This window comes from Cotesia glomerata, linkage group LG3 (assembly GCF_020080835.1).
Source record: "Cotesia glomerata isolate CgM1 linkage group LG3, MPM_Cglom_v2.3, whole genome shotgun sequence".
Taxonomy (NCBI): Eukaryota; Metazoa; Arthropoda; class Insecta; order Hymenoptera; family Braconidae; genus Cotesia; species Cotesia glomerata.
In genome coordinates, this window is record NC_058160.1 from 4,436,892 (window position 1) to 4,450,657 (window position 13,766).

The 13,766-nt window shown below is 26.9% G+C and overlaps 1 protein-coding gene across 1 annotated transcript; it reads right to left on the reverse strand.

Moving 5' to 3' along the window:
- Positions 1-397: 397 nt before the first annotated feature.
- LOC123260757 lies at positions 398-13,325 on the reverse strand. Its single transcript, XM_044722057.1, has 7 exons — positions 12,901-13,325; positions 12,705-12,836; positions 12,467-12,547; positions 10,715-10,942; positions 9,248-9,451; positions 4,926-6,199; positions 398-1,072 (listed from the first exon to the last, which is right to left on the reverse strand). Exons 1-7 carry the CDS (start codon positions 12,919-12,921, stop codon positions 532-534), a joined length of 2,481 nt encoding a protein of 826 aa, XP_044577992.1. The 5' UTR covers positions 12,922-13,325; the 3' UTR covers positions 398-531.
- Between the last annotated feature and the right edge of the window lie 441 nt (positions 13,326-13,766).

Sequence of the window (13,766 nt, forward strand, 5' to 3'; positions counted from 1 at the left end):
TAAAAGCTTCGCTTGGTAATGTTAATTATTTCCGCCAAAATGGCGGCCTCCAAAAACTACAAGATGATTTTTTAGCGGAAGCTTTATGGTTATTAAAATTCTTTAATTTAAAAAATAAAATTTTAAAAGATAATATTTTCACAAATAAGAGCTCTATAATTTTTCAAAATTAAAAAAATTTTTAATTCTTAATGTGAGGTTAATTTTACTTATTGCGGATGAGTAAAAGAGTTTCAGTTTAGGACAAATTACATCAAATCTTTCGTTTTTATTTTCCAATAATGAAAATTGAACTCTCAAAAATTTTCATAAAAAGTTATTCAAAATTTTGCAACAAAATTGTGACTAAATCTATTATTAAAAAAATTTTTTATTATTATTTATTTAATTTTTCTTCACTTATAGGCAACTGTAATTTTTATAAATTAATTGAAGTAAAAAGCCGATTTGGTACAAAATAAAAAAAGTTCTTAAGGCTTAATTATTAGTTAGTTTTGATTGGAATAAAAGAAATAAAATTGTAGCATTTTATTATAAAGAAGTTTCTAGGTTCAAATTAATCCGCTTGGTACCAAAATCAGTACGTTCATCGGTGAAACTTCTTCGTATAAATTTATCCCTAACAGATGACTTGGAGCGTCTTTCGGTTAAAGATCGCGTTAACCGTGTGCCATTATTAACAAAGTAATTACCACTATTGCTGGTGGTTGTAAAATTATTACTATTATTACTATTACTGTTGGGAGTCTGTGGGAATGGAGAACTCGCGTCGTCGGAAGACGTAAAAAATTGTAAATATTCTGGTTCAATGCTCATTGTTCTGTGATGCTTCGAACGTAGCTTCTTTCGTTTGCTATTACTACTACAATTACTATTATTAGTGTTGTGAGGATTTGCTGAAGGTAACTCGGATTCACTTAAAACTGTCAGCGATCGTCCTAATCGCGTTAGAACTGGAAGATCTGAAATATTGTTATCAGGTAATTCGTCTTGGCTCTTTCCATTATCGTCGCCAATGAATGGATCATTTGAACGGCAAACTTCGTGAATTGGACTGGCAAAAATAAGTGTCCTGTAAACATAAATTGAATTATTTAATTGTTGAATCAGTTACACGAATCTGAATCTTAAAGATACGAGATTTAATTAGAAATATCGTTTATGTAACATAACAAAGTTGTTAATTGTAAAACTAACAGTTATCGGCGAGTACCAAAATATAGCTAAGAAATATTTGTGAATAATGAAAAATAGCAGATTTTACAATCTTTTTAGGGAATTTTTGGTCAATCAGCTTCCGCCAGGCAAGCAAAATTTAAACTAAATCCAAATAATTGCTATGCACTGATAAAAGGATTTATTTGTATTAAATAATATTTGTTAATAGTTAACAAATAATTTATTAGAGACCACTTTTTACTATTAAACAAATATTTCTTAGTATTTAAAATGATTTGTTTGTATTTAATAAATCTGATATTCATTTATTAAATATTAATAAATCTTTATAAATACTAAGAAATATTTGTTAAGGACTAACAAATGGTTTCTAATAAATGATTTGTTAAATATTAACAAATCTTTTTAACTATAAACAAATCCTTCTATCAGTGTGTGAAGTTTAATTTAAAGTCAAACGAATTTTGGGAAAAATTAATGGTAACCCGTGAAAAAATTTTCTGATATAGCCTGATATGCACATATATAATTTTTTGATTTATCAAAATTTATATGCACTGATAAAAAAGGTTAGCTATAGCGTCATGAAAAAAAATTTTGCACCAAGGAAACTATTTTGAAAAAAAACTAATTTTCTTGAGTCAGGAAAAAAATTCTTTGAGCCAAGAAAAAATTTTTTGTTTCCAGAATTTTTTTTCTTGGTCCAAGATAATTATTTTCTTCAAAATAATTTTCTTGGCGCAAGCTAACCTTTTTATCAGTGTACCCTGATGTGTGTATATTTAATTTTTTGATGTAGCTATAGATGACATGATATTTCTTGATCTAAATATATTTATATCAGGCCATATAAAAACATATATGCACATATCAGGATATATCAAGCCGGATATGGTTATATATGCTCTGTATATCTTAATGTGACTAATTTCCCTATCAGGACATATTAGGGCTCATATCGATGGTCTAATTAGCAATTGATTTAACTCCTTATTTTTTAGAGGGTGATTTTTTAACATATTGATACAGCAATAGTCCAATTATAAATTATTCGAATGATCCAAACCAAAATATTATACCTCTATTAGATATTAATGATATTAAATGGTTTTTTAAAGTGATATTAAATTTTGAATCAATTGTTTTTTCGTACAAATGGAATATTTGATGTTAAACTGTGTCAGGAAATTTTTTCACGGGTAGTAGATGATTATTATTCAAGCATATTTTCTTTAAAATATAGACAACAAATGGTTACTTTTATCAAAAACAAAAATAAAATTTAATCTTTCACAAAAATGTACCGATAAGATTTTATTATATAAACGGATAATTTCGGCCTATTTTAACGTATATTTAAATAATTAGCACTGTACTTTAAGCGTATTTTCAGCTTTATTTATCTATTAAAATGATTATTGATTTCAAATACCTACATACAGTCGACGCTCTCTGTATTGGACCTCTCTGTATTTGACCGCTCTCTGTATTTGACCACATTCTTCCTCTATATTTGACGATTTTACACAGCTCTTATGGACAAGGACGAGTCAAATACAGAGAGCGTTGACTGTATATCAGGTACAGGTTAATTATTTAAATTAAGTAAGTATGGTAAGCCTGTAGCCTTAATTACTTTACTACACGTTTAATTTTTAATTTTTTAATAATAAAAATCACCATTTTTTGTTAATATTCTAAAGAGAAAGTCCTTAAATAATGAATAACATAAAAATTTATCCATATTTTTCATTCAATTACAAACAATATTTACTATAACTTGTACATCCACAGTGATACCTTAAAACCCTGATCATTATGGTAATATTAATTACCGCTTACATTTCGGATAAGCTAATTATTTAGCTCATATAAAGTCTTATAAAAGTTTACCTCGTCACCATAATTTTTTTATATTATTGTATCAAGTGACCCTGTCATTTGCCTCTAGCTGTTGGGTCTCAATAAAGGAAAATAAAATAAGAATAAAAATATACTAGGTCTTATTACCCGCGGGTACCTTATTATTTATGATATATATTGTGACGTTTCTTCTAAATTTATGACGAAAATTCTATAAAAACCTTAAATCAGGCAGAAAAAAAACTACTGTTGATTTTAAAAATCTATTTCAAGTCAATTTCATGATTTTTAAACAAACAACTAAGTAATACTTGAGCAAAGAAGAATTTATAATCAGTTTAAGACCAAAAGCTAATATTTTCTTTTAAAACTGGTAAAAGTCACGTAAAGTCTAATATAAGAATTCAGTATTATGTATTATGTATCTTACTTTACATTTTTGAGCATATACAACCTTTTAACTCCTAAAAACGGCGATTTTAACATTTATATTTATATAAGTAAAAAGCATTCATAAAAGAATTCAACTCAAAGACGGTAGCGTCTCGGTGCAAGTACGCGTTTATATCCATTACTTGAATTATCCATAATTTAAACTTGAATCATAAGACATTCATCTCACGTTATTAATAAATAATTAGTAACCCGAAGTCATTATGTGAATGCCGAGAATTATGAATTTTTAATAAAATAACATTGGCTTAATGATTTCTCGACATTTTTAATCACAATATAGATAATTTAGGTACTTTTGAAATAAATTAAAAAAAATGATATTGCTAAGACAAGATTGGTTATCAATGATTTAATGGGCAAATGTCAAGGAACAAACTTATGGTACCAACAAACAATTTAAAACTCCTCCAAAAAGTTAGCATAAAAAATTGACTATCGCCAAAACCACAAAAAATCGTGAAAAGGCACAAATACACCTTAAGACTTTATTGATGATACCAAATTTAACTTAAAAATTTCTTTTAAAATAAAAATATGTCCATCAAAGAATTTTTCTTATTTTCTTAATTATTTAGATAATAAATTAACTATCACTAAAAAAATATCAAACTTTAAAAAGACAAATTCAAATTACGACTCTTCTGATGGTACCAAATTTTATATCGACGTTCTAATTAGCAAATTGTCTAACTCAATTTCAGAGAATCTTCCATTTGTACGAAAAAAACAATTAGTTCAAAATTTACTATCAATTTAAAAAACCATTTAATATCATTAATATCTAATAAAGATATAATATTTTGGTTTGAATCATTTAAATAATTTATGATTGGACTATTGCTACATCAAAATGTTAAAAAATCACCCTCTAAAAAATAAGGAGTTAGACAAATTGCTAATTAGACCGTCGATATTAAAGATACGCTTGTCGCAAAATTTTTCTTATTTTTTTTAATTATACGGATTAATATTTGACTATTATTAACATTGATATGTACTAAACAAAATAAATAAATAACCAAATTTTATTCAATGCGAAATACAAATTTATTTATAATTACTCTAAAAATTTATTATAATAAATTAACCATTGCTAAGAAATCATATGAAACATTCAAAAGACGAATATTTAGGTCAATATATTTCTAATTATAATAAATTTAACTAAAAAAACTCATTTTATCATATAAATATTTAAAAAAAGTATCTTATTCTCTCAATTATACACAAAAGAAAAATTTGAGTCAAGAAAAAAATTCTCAAACCAAGAAAATAATTTTAAAAGGTTTAATTTTCTTGAATCAATACGAAAATTTTATTAGATTAAGAATTTTTCTACTCAAATAAAGAAGATGAAGTTCTTCAAATTTATTTACTTGATTAAAGTAAATTATTTTTCTGTGTATAGAATAATAAAAAATGTTTACCTGTAAGGATTATCACGTTTCGCCTGATCGATTTGTGCCCACCTCCTTCTCTCCGGACTATCTTGCAGGAAAATAACAGTTTCGCCATCATCCCTGGCGCCCTCACCAACAGAATCATTCAAATACTTCAACTCTTCCGTGGTAACTAAAGTATACCGTCTCTTATCCCTTTTCTTTTTTTTGAGAATCGATTTCAAGCAGAAGTAAGTTTTTGACCCAGGAATCTTGTCGCTCCTCTCCCCACCCTCGATATCATTAACATCGGAATCTTTTCTGCTGAAATTACTCCTAGTTTTTTTGGGAATGGCCCCACGCATAGTATTAATTCTGGCCCTTTCATCCATCTCTCTTAAACTAATAGTCTCTTCGCTCTCGAGTATACTCTCTAAACTACGTCCATTATCTCTAAGCACTTGTAAACTATTGTTCCTCATTAAGTCACTGGAATAACTATGCAAATTTGGCGCGGAAACATCACGTGGTATCTTATTAGTATGACTATAAGTTGGAATCCCTGAAGAATTGGTTTTATTTATCAGTAAATGATTGTTATAAGCGCTGCAATTATTACAGGCACGTATATCAGGACTAGATTGTCCTCTTAGACTACCATTACTATTAATATTACTATTATTACAATAAATTTTACTATCATGAGTATCATTATCAATGTCATTGTCATCATCGAATATTTGTAACTGATGACAGTGGCAATTGCATTCAACAGTTGGATTTTCAACAATTGCGTAAAGACTTGAAGAAGTTGTTGTACTTTTACCGACAGTACACGCTACTTCATTATTAAAATCTGGTTGGGATGTTGAAGTTGAAGATGTCGAAACACCAGCAGCGCGTTCATACAAAAGCGCTTCTGAGTAACTTGGCACCATCATTTCGCTTGAGTGATCATTTTCATGGTGGTTGGATTGGGACGATGAGGCAGCGGGTTCCATCAACAACGCCTCTGAATAACTGGGCGCCAGCATATAAGAACCAGGTGCGCTCAATTGGCTTGGCGAAGCGTGAATTTGCGTACTAGATGGCGTGTCGTAGTTAACTCCGAATAATTTAGTTACCTGGTAGTTTGCGTACTGCGTTTTGCACTCGATTATTATCCTCAGTGGCCAGCTGAGCAGAAGAGCACTTAGACACCAGTAGACGTAGGTGTTGGTGAACCATGGTCGCCCTAACACCGCCACCAGGGTCGTTGAGGTGTTGAAGTTGTATCCTAGGTCTAAACCTTCACGCATTTCCATGTAGTCGTCACGTAATTCCTTTAATTTAGAGATTTATTTTGAGGATTATTTTTAAGGGGTTATACGCATTTGCAAGGCTAAAAAAACAACATTTTTTTATGAATTTTTTCTAGATACAGTTTTTATTTATCAATTACAAGTGATGGTTATTTAAATAGAGCCTACTTTCAGGAATACAATAGCGCGTCAATCATGTAAAAATATAAATGTGCACCGCTCCTGTAGAAGATTAATGCAGGTATTGGACGAAGGAATAAGATTTAAAAAAATTATTACTATTTTTTTTTTAACAATTTGGAAAATCGTTTTTCAACAAAAACGAAAAATTTTTTACAAATAGACGCCATTTGGTCAAAAATCAAAATTTTTCTTATTCCTTCGTCCAATACCTGCATTAATCTATCCTTCAAAAGAATTTACCATATTTTTTGATTTCAGATAATCCAAACCGCCGAAATGGAGATCGTTGCCAAGCACCTTTTTTTTCGAGGTCGTTCGGAACATCTACAGGAGCGGTGCACATTTATATTTTTACATGATTGACGCGCTATTGTATTCCTGAAAGTAGGCTCTATTTAAATAACCATCACTTGTAATTGATAAACAAAAACTGTGTCTAGAAAAAATTCATAAAAAAATGTTGTTTTTTTAGCCTTGCAACTGCGTATAATCCCTTAAATTAAGTTATTTAATAATTTTTATTTTTATTTGAGCTAATGTTGGTGGTTTTAAATAAAACTAAAATTAGCAGACAGCTGAAAAATTTAAAAATTTTTTTTAATTGTTACAAAACAAATTAAGAAAAAAATTTGAGAAATAATCTTTTGGATTTTTAGAATGTAGAGTTTGAAAAGAAATTTTATTTGTGAAAAAAAGAGTTTAAAATTGTCGGCTGATTTCAGGATTATTAAGATTTAAGAGAGAATATTCCACTAGAAGCTTTAAAAAATAGAAAGTTTGGAAGTATATAATTAAATATATTGAGAGTATACCGGCAAAAAGAAAACAATTAAAATATTGGATATTTAAAGAGTTATTGAACATATTAAAGAGCTCTTATTGTTTATCGTATTGAAACTTTTAATGCAATTTTACCGAAACTGTATTATAAAAAAACTGCTCGTAATGTAATTAAAAAAGTTATCGATCGATTTACTTGAAAGTTTGTGAAACTTGTTTCTATATTATTACTGGAAGGAGGTAAGTACACGGAGAAAATTTTATGGTAGAGTTTATTATCTAGTTATGTTAAAATTTATTAATTGAATTCGATAGTAATAAATATTATTTAAATAGTTAAATAAACCATCTGAATTGTAGTATTAACCATCCTGATGGTAACTACTACTATTATGATGGTAATCACTGATTACTAATCAGTAATAATAACTGTTATTATTTTAATTAGTTACTACTATTATCAAAATCGTAATTCCTAATATAACCTGATGGTTGCAGTTACCATCAATAATGATAATAACTATTATTTAAGCTAATAAAAAATATTTAATAAATTAAGAATCTGCGTTACCGTAGATGCATTTCTTAATAAACTAAAAGCAGCTGTAGTGCAGTGTAGTGCACAAAAAATCGGGATTAAATTCGGATTGAAATTATATTTATAAATTTTTATTTGTCTAAAACAAGTTTCAACGCCAAATTTTTCAAAAAGAATTTGAAATTTCCAAAAAAATCAAAATTTTCAATAAAATTCAAATTAAAAAAAAAAAAATTAAAATTTCAAAAAAAAAATTTTAAATAAAAAAAATCAAATTTTCAAAAAAAAATTTTGAAGAGAATTTAAAATATTTTAATATTTCAAAGAAAAAAATGTACATTAGCTAAAATATGGATGTAAATAAAGGATTTAATTAAGTAAATTTATATTATTTTTTCTTTCAGAATTTTTACAATCTGAGATCGTTAGAGTTACCATCTTTGATTGTAACAGTTATAATTTATAATAATTACAATTATTATTTTCAATAGTAATCGTTACCATTATTAATAGTAACTATTACAATTGTCAATGATACCACCTATTATTTTGTTACTAATTTATTTTATTACCATTTTAGATAGTAGGAGTTACTATTTTTGTATAGTAGGTAGTATAATTAATTTTCCTCCGTGTACTTGAAGTTTTAAAGATTTCATGTAAATAAAATACTTCTTTAGGATGAATAAATGTCGAATGGAATAGTACGAAATTTGAACTTTTTTTTACAGACTTAGTTTTTTATTTCATACATTTGTACCATTTTTAGACTCTTTTTTTCTGTTCATATGTCAGAAATTTAAAGCAATTTTTTTGTTTTACATCAATAGAAGAAGAGTGACAGGTAGAGCACTTTTGGAGCTTGCATCAAAGTAATAAAAAAATCTTACTAAGCCGCTATTTTGTAAAATAACAAGAATTGTTTTTGTACTCTTATAGGTTTAAAAAAAAAATTATTTGAAAACTGTAAAATGATTTGATTATTTTATCATCTATAAAAAAAGTTCTGCCTAATGATTTTTTACCTTAGAGTAGAAACTAATTCATTTTTTAAATTATTAAATTTCTTAAAGATTTTGGAATTTAAAAAATTATAAAATAAGAATTTCGAATTTTAATCAACAATTTGAAGATCAATAACATTTTTTAACACTTTTATTTTTTTTTAGGAAAATAATTAAAAAAAAAAATTGTGATCCCTAATTTTTCAAATATCTACAATTTCAGATCAGTAATTTTTTAAAAATTTCCCTACGGTTGTAAATAAATGTCAACATCGTATATTTACTGAAAATAACAATTTAATTATTCATATAATTGCTTTAAAATTTCAATTCTGAGATAGTTAATAATTATGAATAATAATTGTTGAGAAAAATGATATTATCACAACAATTTACTTTTATTAATGAAAAAATAATTTTATATAAAATGAAAATTTGTTGAGATCGACTCGGGAATAAAATTTTACCCTGTAATTTCTGAATCCATTAAGTCGAGAAGCGTTTTTAAAGTGAATAACTGAAATTGTCAATTATAAATAAAGAGGATAAAAATACTTTACTCACTTGCTCGGCGAAAAATCTCGACCTCGCTTCCTCGAACTCGGTGGCAGATCTCATGTTGGAAAATGCAAACCCTTTACTCAAATTTATTTTAGTTATTGGAATTTTCGGGTCCATCACAAGATCCTTGCTGATGTCTTTGACACCGCAGTAGTCGTAGAAATAAAAGGAAGTTGCTGCGTGTGTGTTTACTCGCTCATAGTATACCTTTAAGTGAAATTTTTTTTTCAAACCGTGGATACATATTATCAATCACAATAATAGTAATCATAAGAACTATAGAATTTATGTATTTAAATTTATCTATTTGAACTTCTCCAGACATCTGAGTAGTATAAATTTTTACATTTGTGCGTGTTTCTGTCATATGAGTCAAATACTAGGGTATCAAATTACAAGTCATCAATACTCCAACTTCTGCAATACAATCAAACCTAAACCATATATTTGAGGTGTTGATATCTAGTAATTTGATACCTTTCTATTTGACATTAATATGACATTTATTTTGAATGTCAAAAAAATTAATTTTTAATTTAATAAATAATTTTATCACTCCTAAAGATTTTTCGATAAATTTAATTGAAATAAACTCATTTGGTTAGATTACAAAAGTGATGGAGAAAAATAGTTGGCTGACGCTGACGGACGTTTTTTTTCTAATCTAAATCTATGAGCATTTACTGGTCATGATTTTTCCCTCAATTTACTCCCGACCATAACTGCAGATGTTTTATATTGAAAAACAAGTTGAACATTTTTTTTTTATTTGGCCAACAAGAACAAGGGGTCGGACCTTAACGTGTCCTGTATGTTTTTTTCTCTTGCTGGAAAAACTCTAAGCAGATTTAACTGAAACGTCATGTGTTTATGACAGTTTGATTGTTTTTTTCCTTTCTAACCACCCTCATCAAAAGTTTTTAAATTTATTCTTAATCTTATTAAATATTTATAATACCAAAGTTAGCCGACGTTTGTGATTTTTTTTTATTTATTAAATTATAACTAAAAAATATTGTTTAAAAATTTCATTTATAGTTTTTCAATATTTTTACATATGAAACTTTTTTTTTATTTTTATTTATTAAATTATAACTAAAAAATATTGTTTAAAAATTTCACATAGTTTTTCAATATTTTTACATATGAAAATTTTTTTTTTATTATTTTGTGATTTTTGTGAAAAATTTTTAAATGTCGGCTAACTTAATTTTCATTAAATATTTAGAGATAAAATACGTCAAAAATTTAAATAATTTTTTTTTCCATTTTCAGAATAGAGCTCTATATTTTTTATATTGATTGCAAAGCGGGATGGTTCTGTTGTTCTGATGATAACTGATAACTGATAACATTTAATCAAAATTGAGCGGTCATCTGTCAGCAATTATGATATATCGGAAATAAATATTTTTTTTTTCTATTCTATTCATAGCAATGGAAAAAAAAAATAATAATAATAATGTTTACTTGTGTTGTTGTGTAGTTATCGCCATTCCTATACCGTGTAATTTGACGTTTTCTTCTGACATAATGATAAGAAACAGCTTTCCACCAGATAGTAGGTTGAGCAAGACGTAGCTGAGACAATTTCGATAAAACGCTGTCCTGACTTTCGCCATGTAATAAATCTATTCGTATCGGTGAGTGGTAACATTCTACCAAGTAAACTAAATAAAGCATTCCCATAAATGCGACCTAAACACCAACAATAAAATAACAATAACAATAACCTTATAAAAAAATTATAAATCCAAGAAAAAAATCATTTTGAAGAAATTTATGTCTTAAAAAAATTCTGCTTCATTCAAAAATATTTCCCTTGAATTAAGTTAATTTTTTTTCTATCAGCACATGACTTATGTTATGTAATATTTGTATTTTTTATTTTTTATCACTTAATAATTGACCTAGGCCAATATTAAAAAGTTAACTATTTTCCATTCCACTACCTTATAAAAAAAATTTAACCTTATAAAAAAATTTTAAATTCAAGAAAAAAATCATTTTAAAGAATTTTATGTCTTAAAAAAATTCTGCTTCATTCAAAAATATTTCCCTTGAATTAAGTTAATTTTTTTTTCTATCAGCACATGATTTATGTTATGTAATATTTGTATTTTTTAATTTTTATCACTTAATAATTGACCTAGGCCAATATTAAAAAGTTAACTATTTTCCATTCCACTACCGGTTACTCTGAAGTTTACTCACTAAAATTAATTAACCTTCACTTGGTCATTGTTTGCCTACTAATTATTCGATAAAATTGATTTTGTATTAATTGCTTCAGGCCTTTGTATAGATATTAATAATGTACGCAAATAATTATAGGCAGTTTATAATTTAATTACCAATATTTTCATAAGTATAACATATTTTAAATAGGAAAAAATTATTTTTTGCTTACTTGAATTTTAGTAGATACTTTTGATATTAATATCTTTTTTATTTTTCTAATTAGAAAAAGAATTAATTTGTCTACAAAAAAGTTTTAGATAGACCAAAAATTTTGTTTGATAAATTTTTATAAGTGAATTAATTATAAGATATTATGTTTCAAGAAATCTTATCAAATGTATTACACTAATTTTTTTTAAAAAAAAAAAAAAAAAAAAAAAAGAAAACAATGTAATTCAAGAAGAACAATTTTAAATATAATTAAGCCAAAAAAATTATTTTGCTTGATTGAAAATTATTTATTCAAAATTATTTTTATGATTCAAAAGTTTTTTCTTTTTAGTCAAGAATTTTTTTTCCAATGTATAATAGTATAATAATGTTATTAAAATAATTTTTTGAATTTTACAGTTTTTCAACTATTTTTTTTTTTTCCATGAAATTTTAATTTTTCCAAATATTTTTTTGATTAAAAAATATTTATACTGCAAAATTTGAAAAAAATAAATAAATTATTATAATTTATATTATTTATTTTTTAAAAAAAATTTATCTTTTGACCTTCTAGTTTAGTACATCAATAAATTTTCACATGACATTGTAATTATATAATTAGACGCACGAATTTCGTTAAAAATCGAAGCAGCAACGAATCTGAATTCCACGAAATTTAACTGCTGCATTTCATCATTTCTAGAACCTCGCTTAAAAAATATTCAAAAATTACTTCAAGCACTTATTTTATAATTAATTTAAAAAAAAATTAAAACTCGGCCAATTAAGGACAACTAAGTAAACAGTTACAATTTATTTAAAACTTACAGGAATATAAATATATCCATCATCACAGGGAGACACGTGTCTGGTACTTTTGAGCGGGTATTTTGAAAAATTAATTACAATCTAAAAATAAAGACAAATTACCATTAATTAGAGTCCTCTTATTCAACCCAAGTACTTTAACTCGCATCCATAAAGCCAAAAAAATCAATTAATTTATCCTCATTAAAAAATTCTCTATTAAATTTAATGAATATTTAATATAAAATTTTAGACACACCTTCGTAATATTAGCGCACCTACACCACGTGACAGCAGCAAGGCAACCATAAATTAATACTGACAGTACTAAACATTTGCAATTAGCTTCTTTTTGCAATGCACCACACAGTGTTTGTGATGTCGGTCGTTGCTAAAAAAAATTCCGTTCAAAAATCTTATCAAAAAAAAACTTTTTTAAAATTTTAAATACTTACTTCTTCATTGTCTCGATTCATTTTTTAAAATCCTGAGTCTCTATTTTCCATAAAAAAAACCTAATAATTTTTTTTTAATTACACTAAATCACAGCGCACGTAACATCACTTGTAATTTTATAAATTTTCGGCGAACATTATTAAATATTTTTTTTTTAAATAAAAAAAATCCCGTATTTATTTTTTGACTAAAACTGTAATTGGAAGCGGCTAAAAGTATCAAAAATATTTTACAATAATTATTAATATAGTAAATAAATAAAAATTAAAATTTTATAACGTAGGAAATATTTGCGCGATTTAATTTGAGACTAGAGACGAGTGTATACAATAGTAAAAATAACGGACTAACTCGAGGGTGGATCCGTCATCCACCCCCAGACGTTTAGAGGAAACTGCCAACTGGTGTCGCCTGTACGGCGCCGCCGGAGCTACGAACCATTTCAAATAATTTCACTCTGTCTATGCATGTGTGAGAGTATGAGCATACAGACGTAGAGGATGAGAATGAAGATGTGACTTTACAACCCTCTGCAATGCTATACATACAAAGACTCGCTATTTCCTGGAGTAAGGTGGAGGACGGGAGATGGGATATGATACGGCTTGCATCCCTTATTATCAACCTCTCATTCTCTCTTAAACGTAAAATACTCTATAATAACTTAATATAATATATATTATGTATAATGCTTTAACTTAATACTACGGCGTATGGTTCATACTTGATGTACTAGTCAATCTAATAACATTCGACGGGTTGATTGTTGTTGTTGTTGTTGTTTGTATGGTGGTTGGAGGGGGCGAAAGGATGTGGGAGGAGAGAGACACACGACAGAAAAAGTGTATTCAAGTGAATTCCAAGT

What these genes read in the sequence shown, in the direction of transcription:
- LOC123260757 (XM_044722057.1), bottom strand. Translation starts at nt 12,921, where the DNA reads ATGAATCGAGACAATGAAGAA. An exon ending in GGTGCGCTAATATTACGAAG is followed by an intron (nt 12,548 to 12,704) that starts GTGTGTCTAAAA and finishes CTTTATTTTTAG; the next exon opens with ATTGTAATTAATTTTTCAAA. An exon ending in ATAACTACACAACAACACAA is followed by an intron (nt 9,452 to 10,714) that starts GTAAACATTATT and finishes TTTCACTTAAAG; the next exon opens with GTATACTATGAGCGAGTAAA.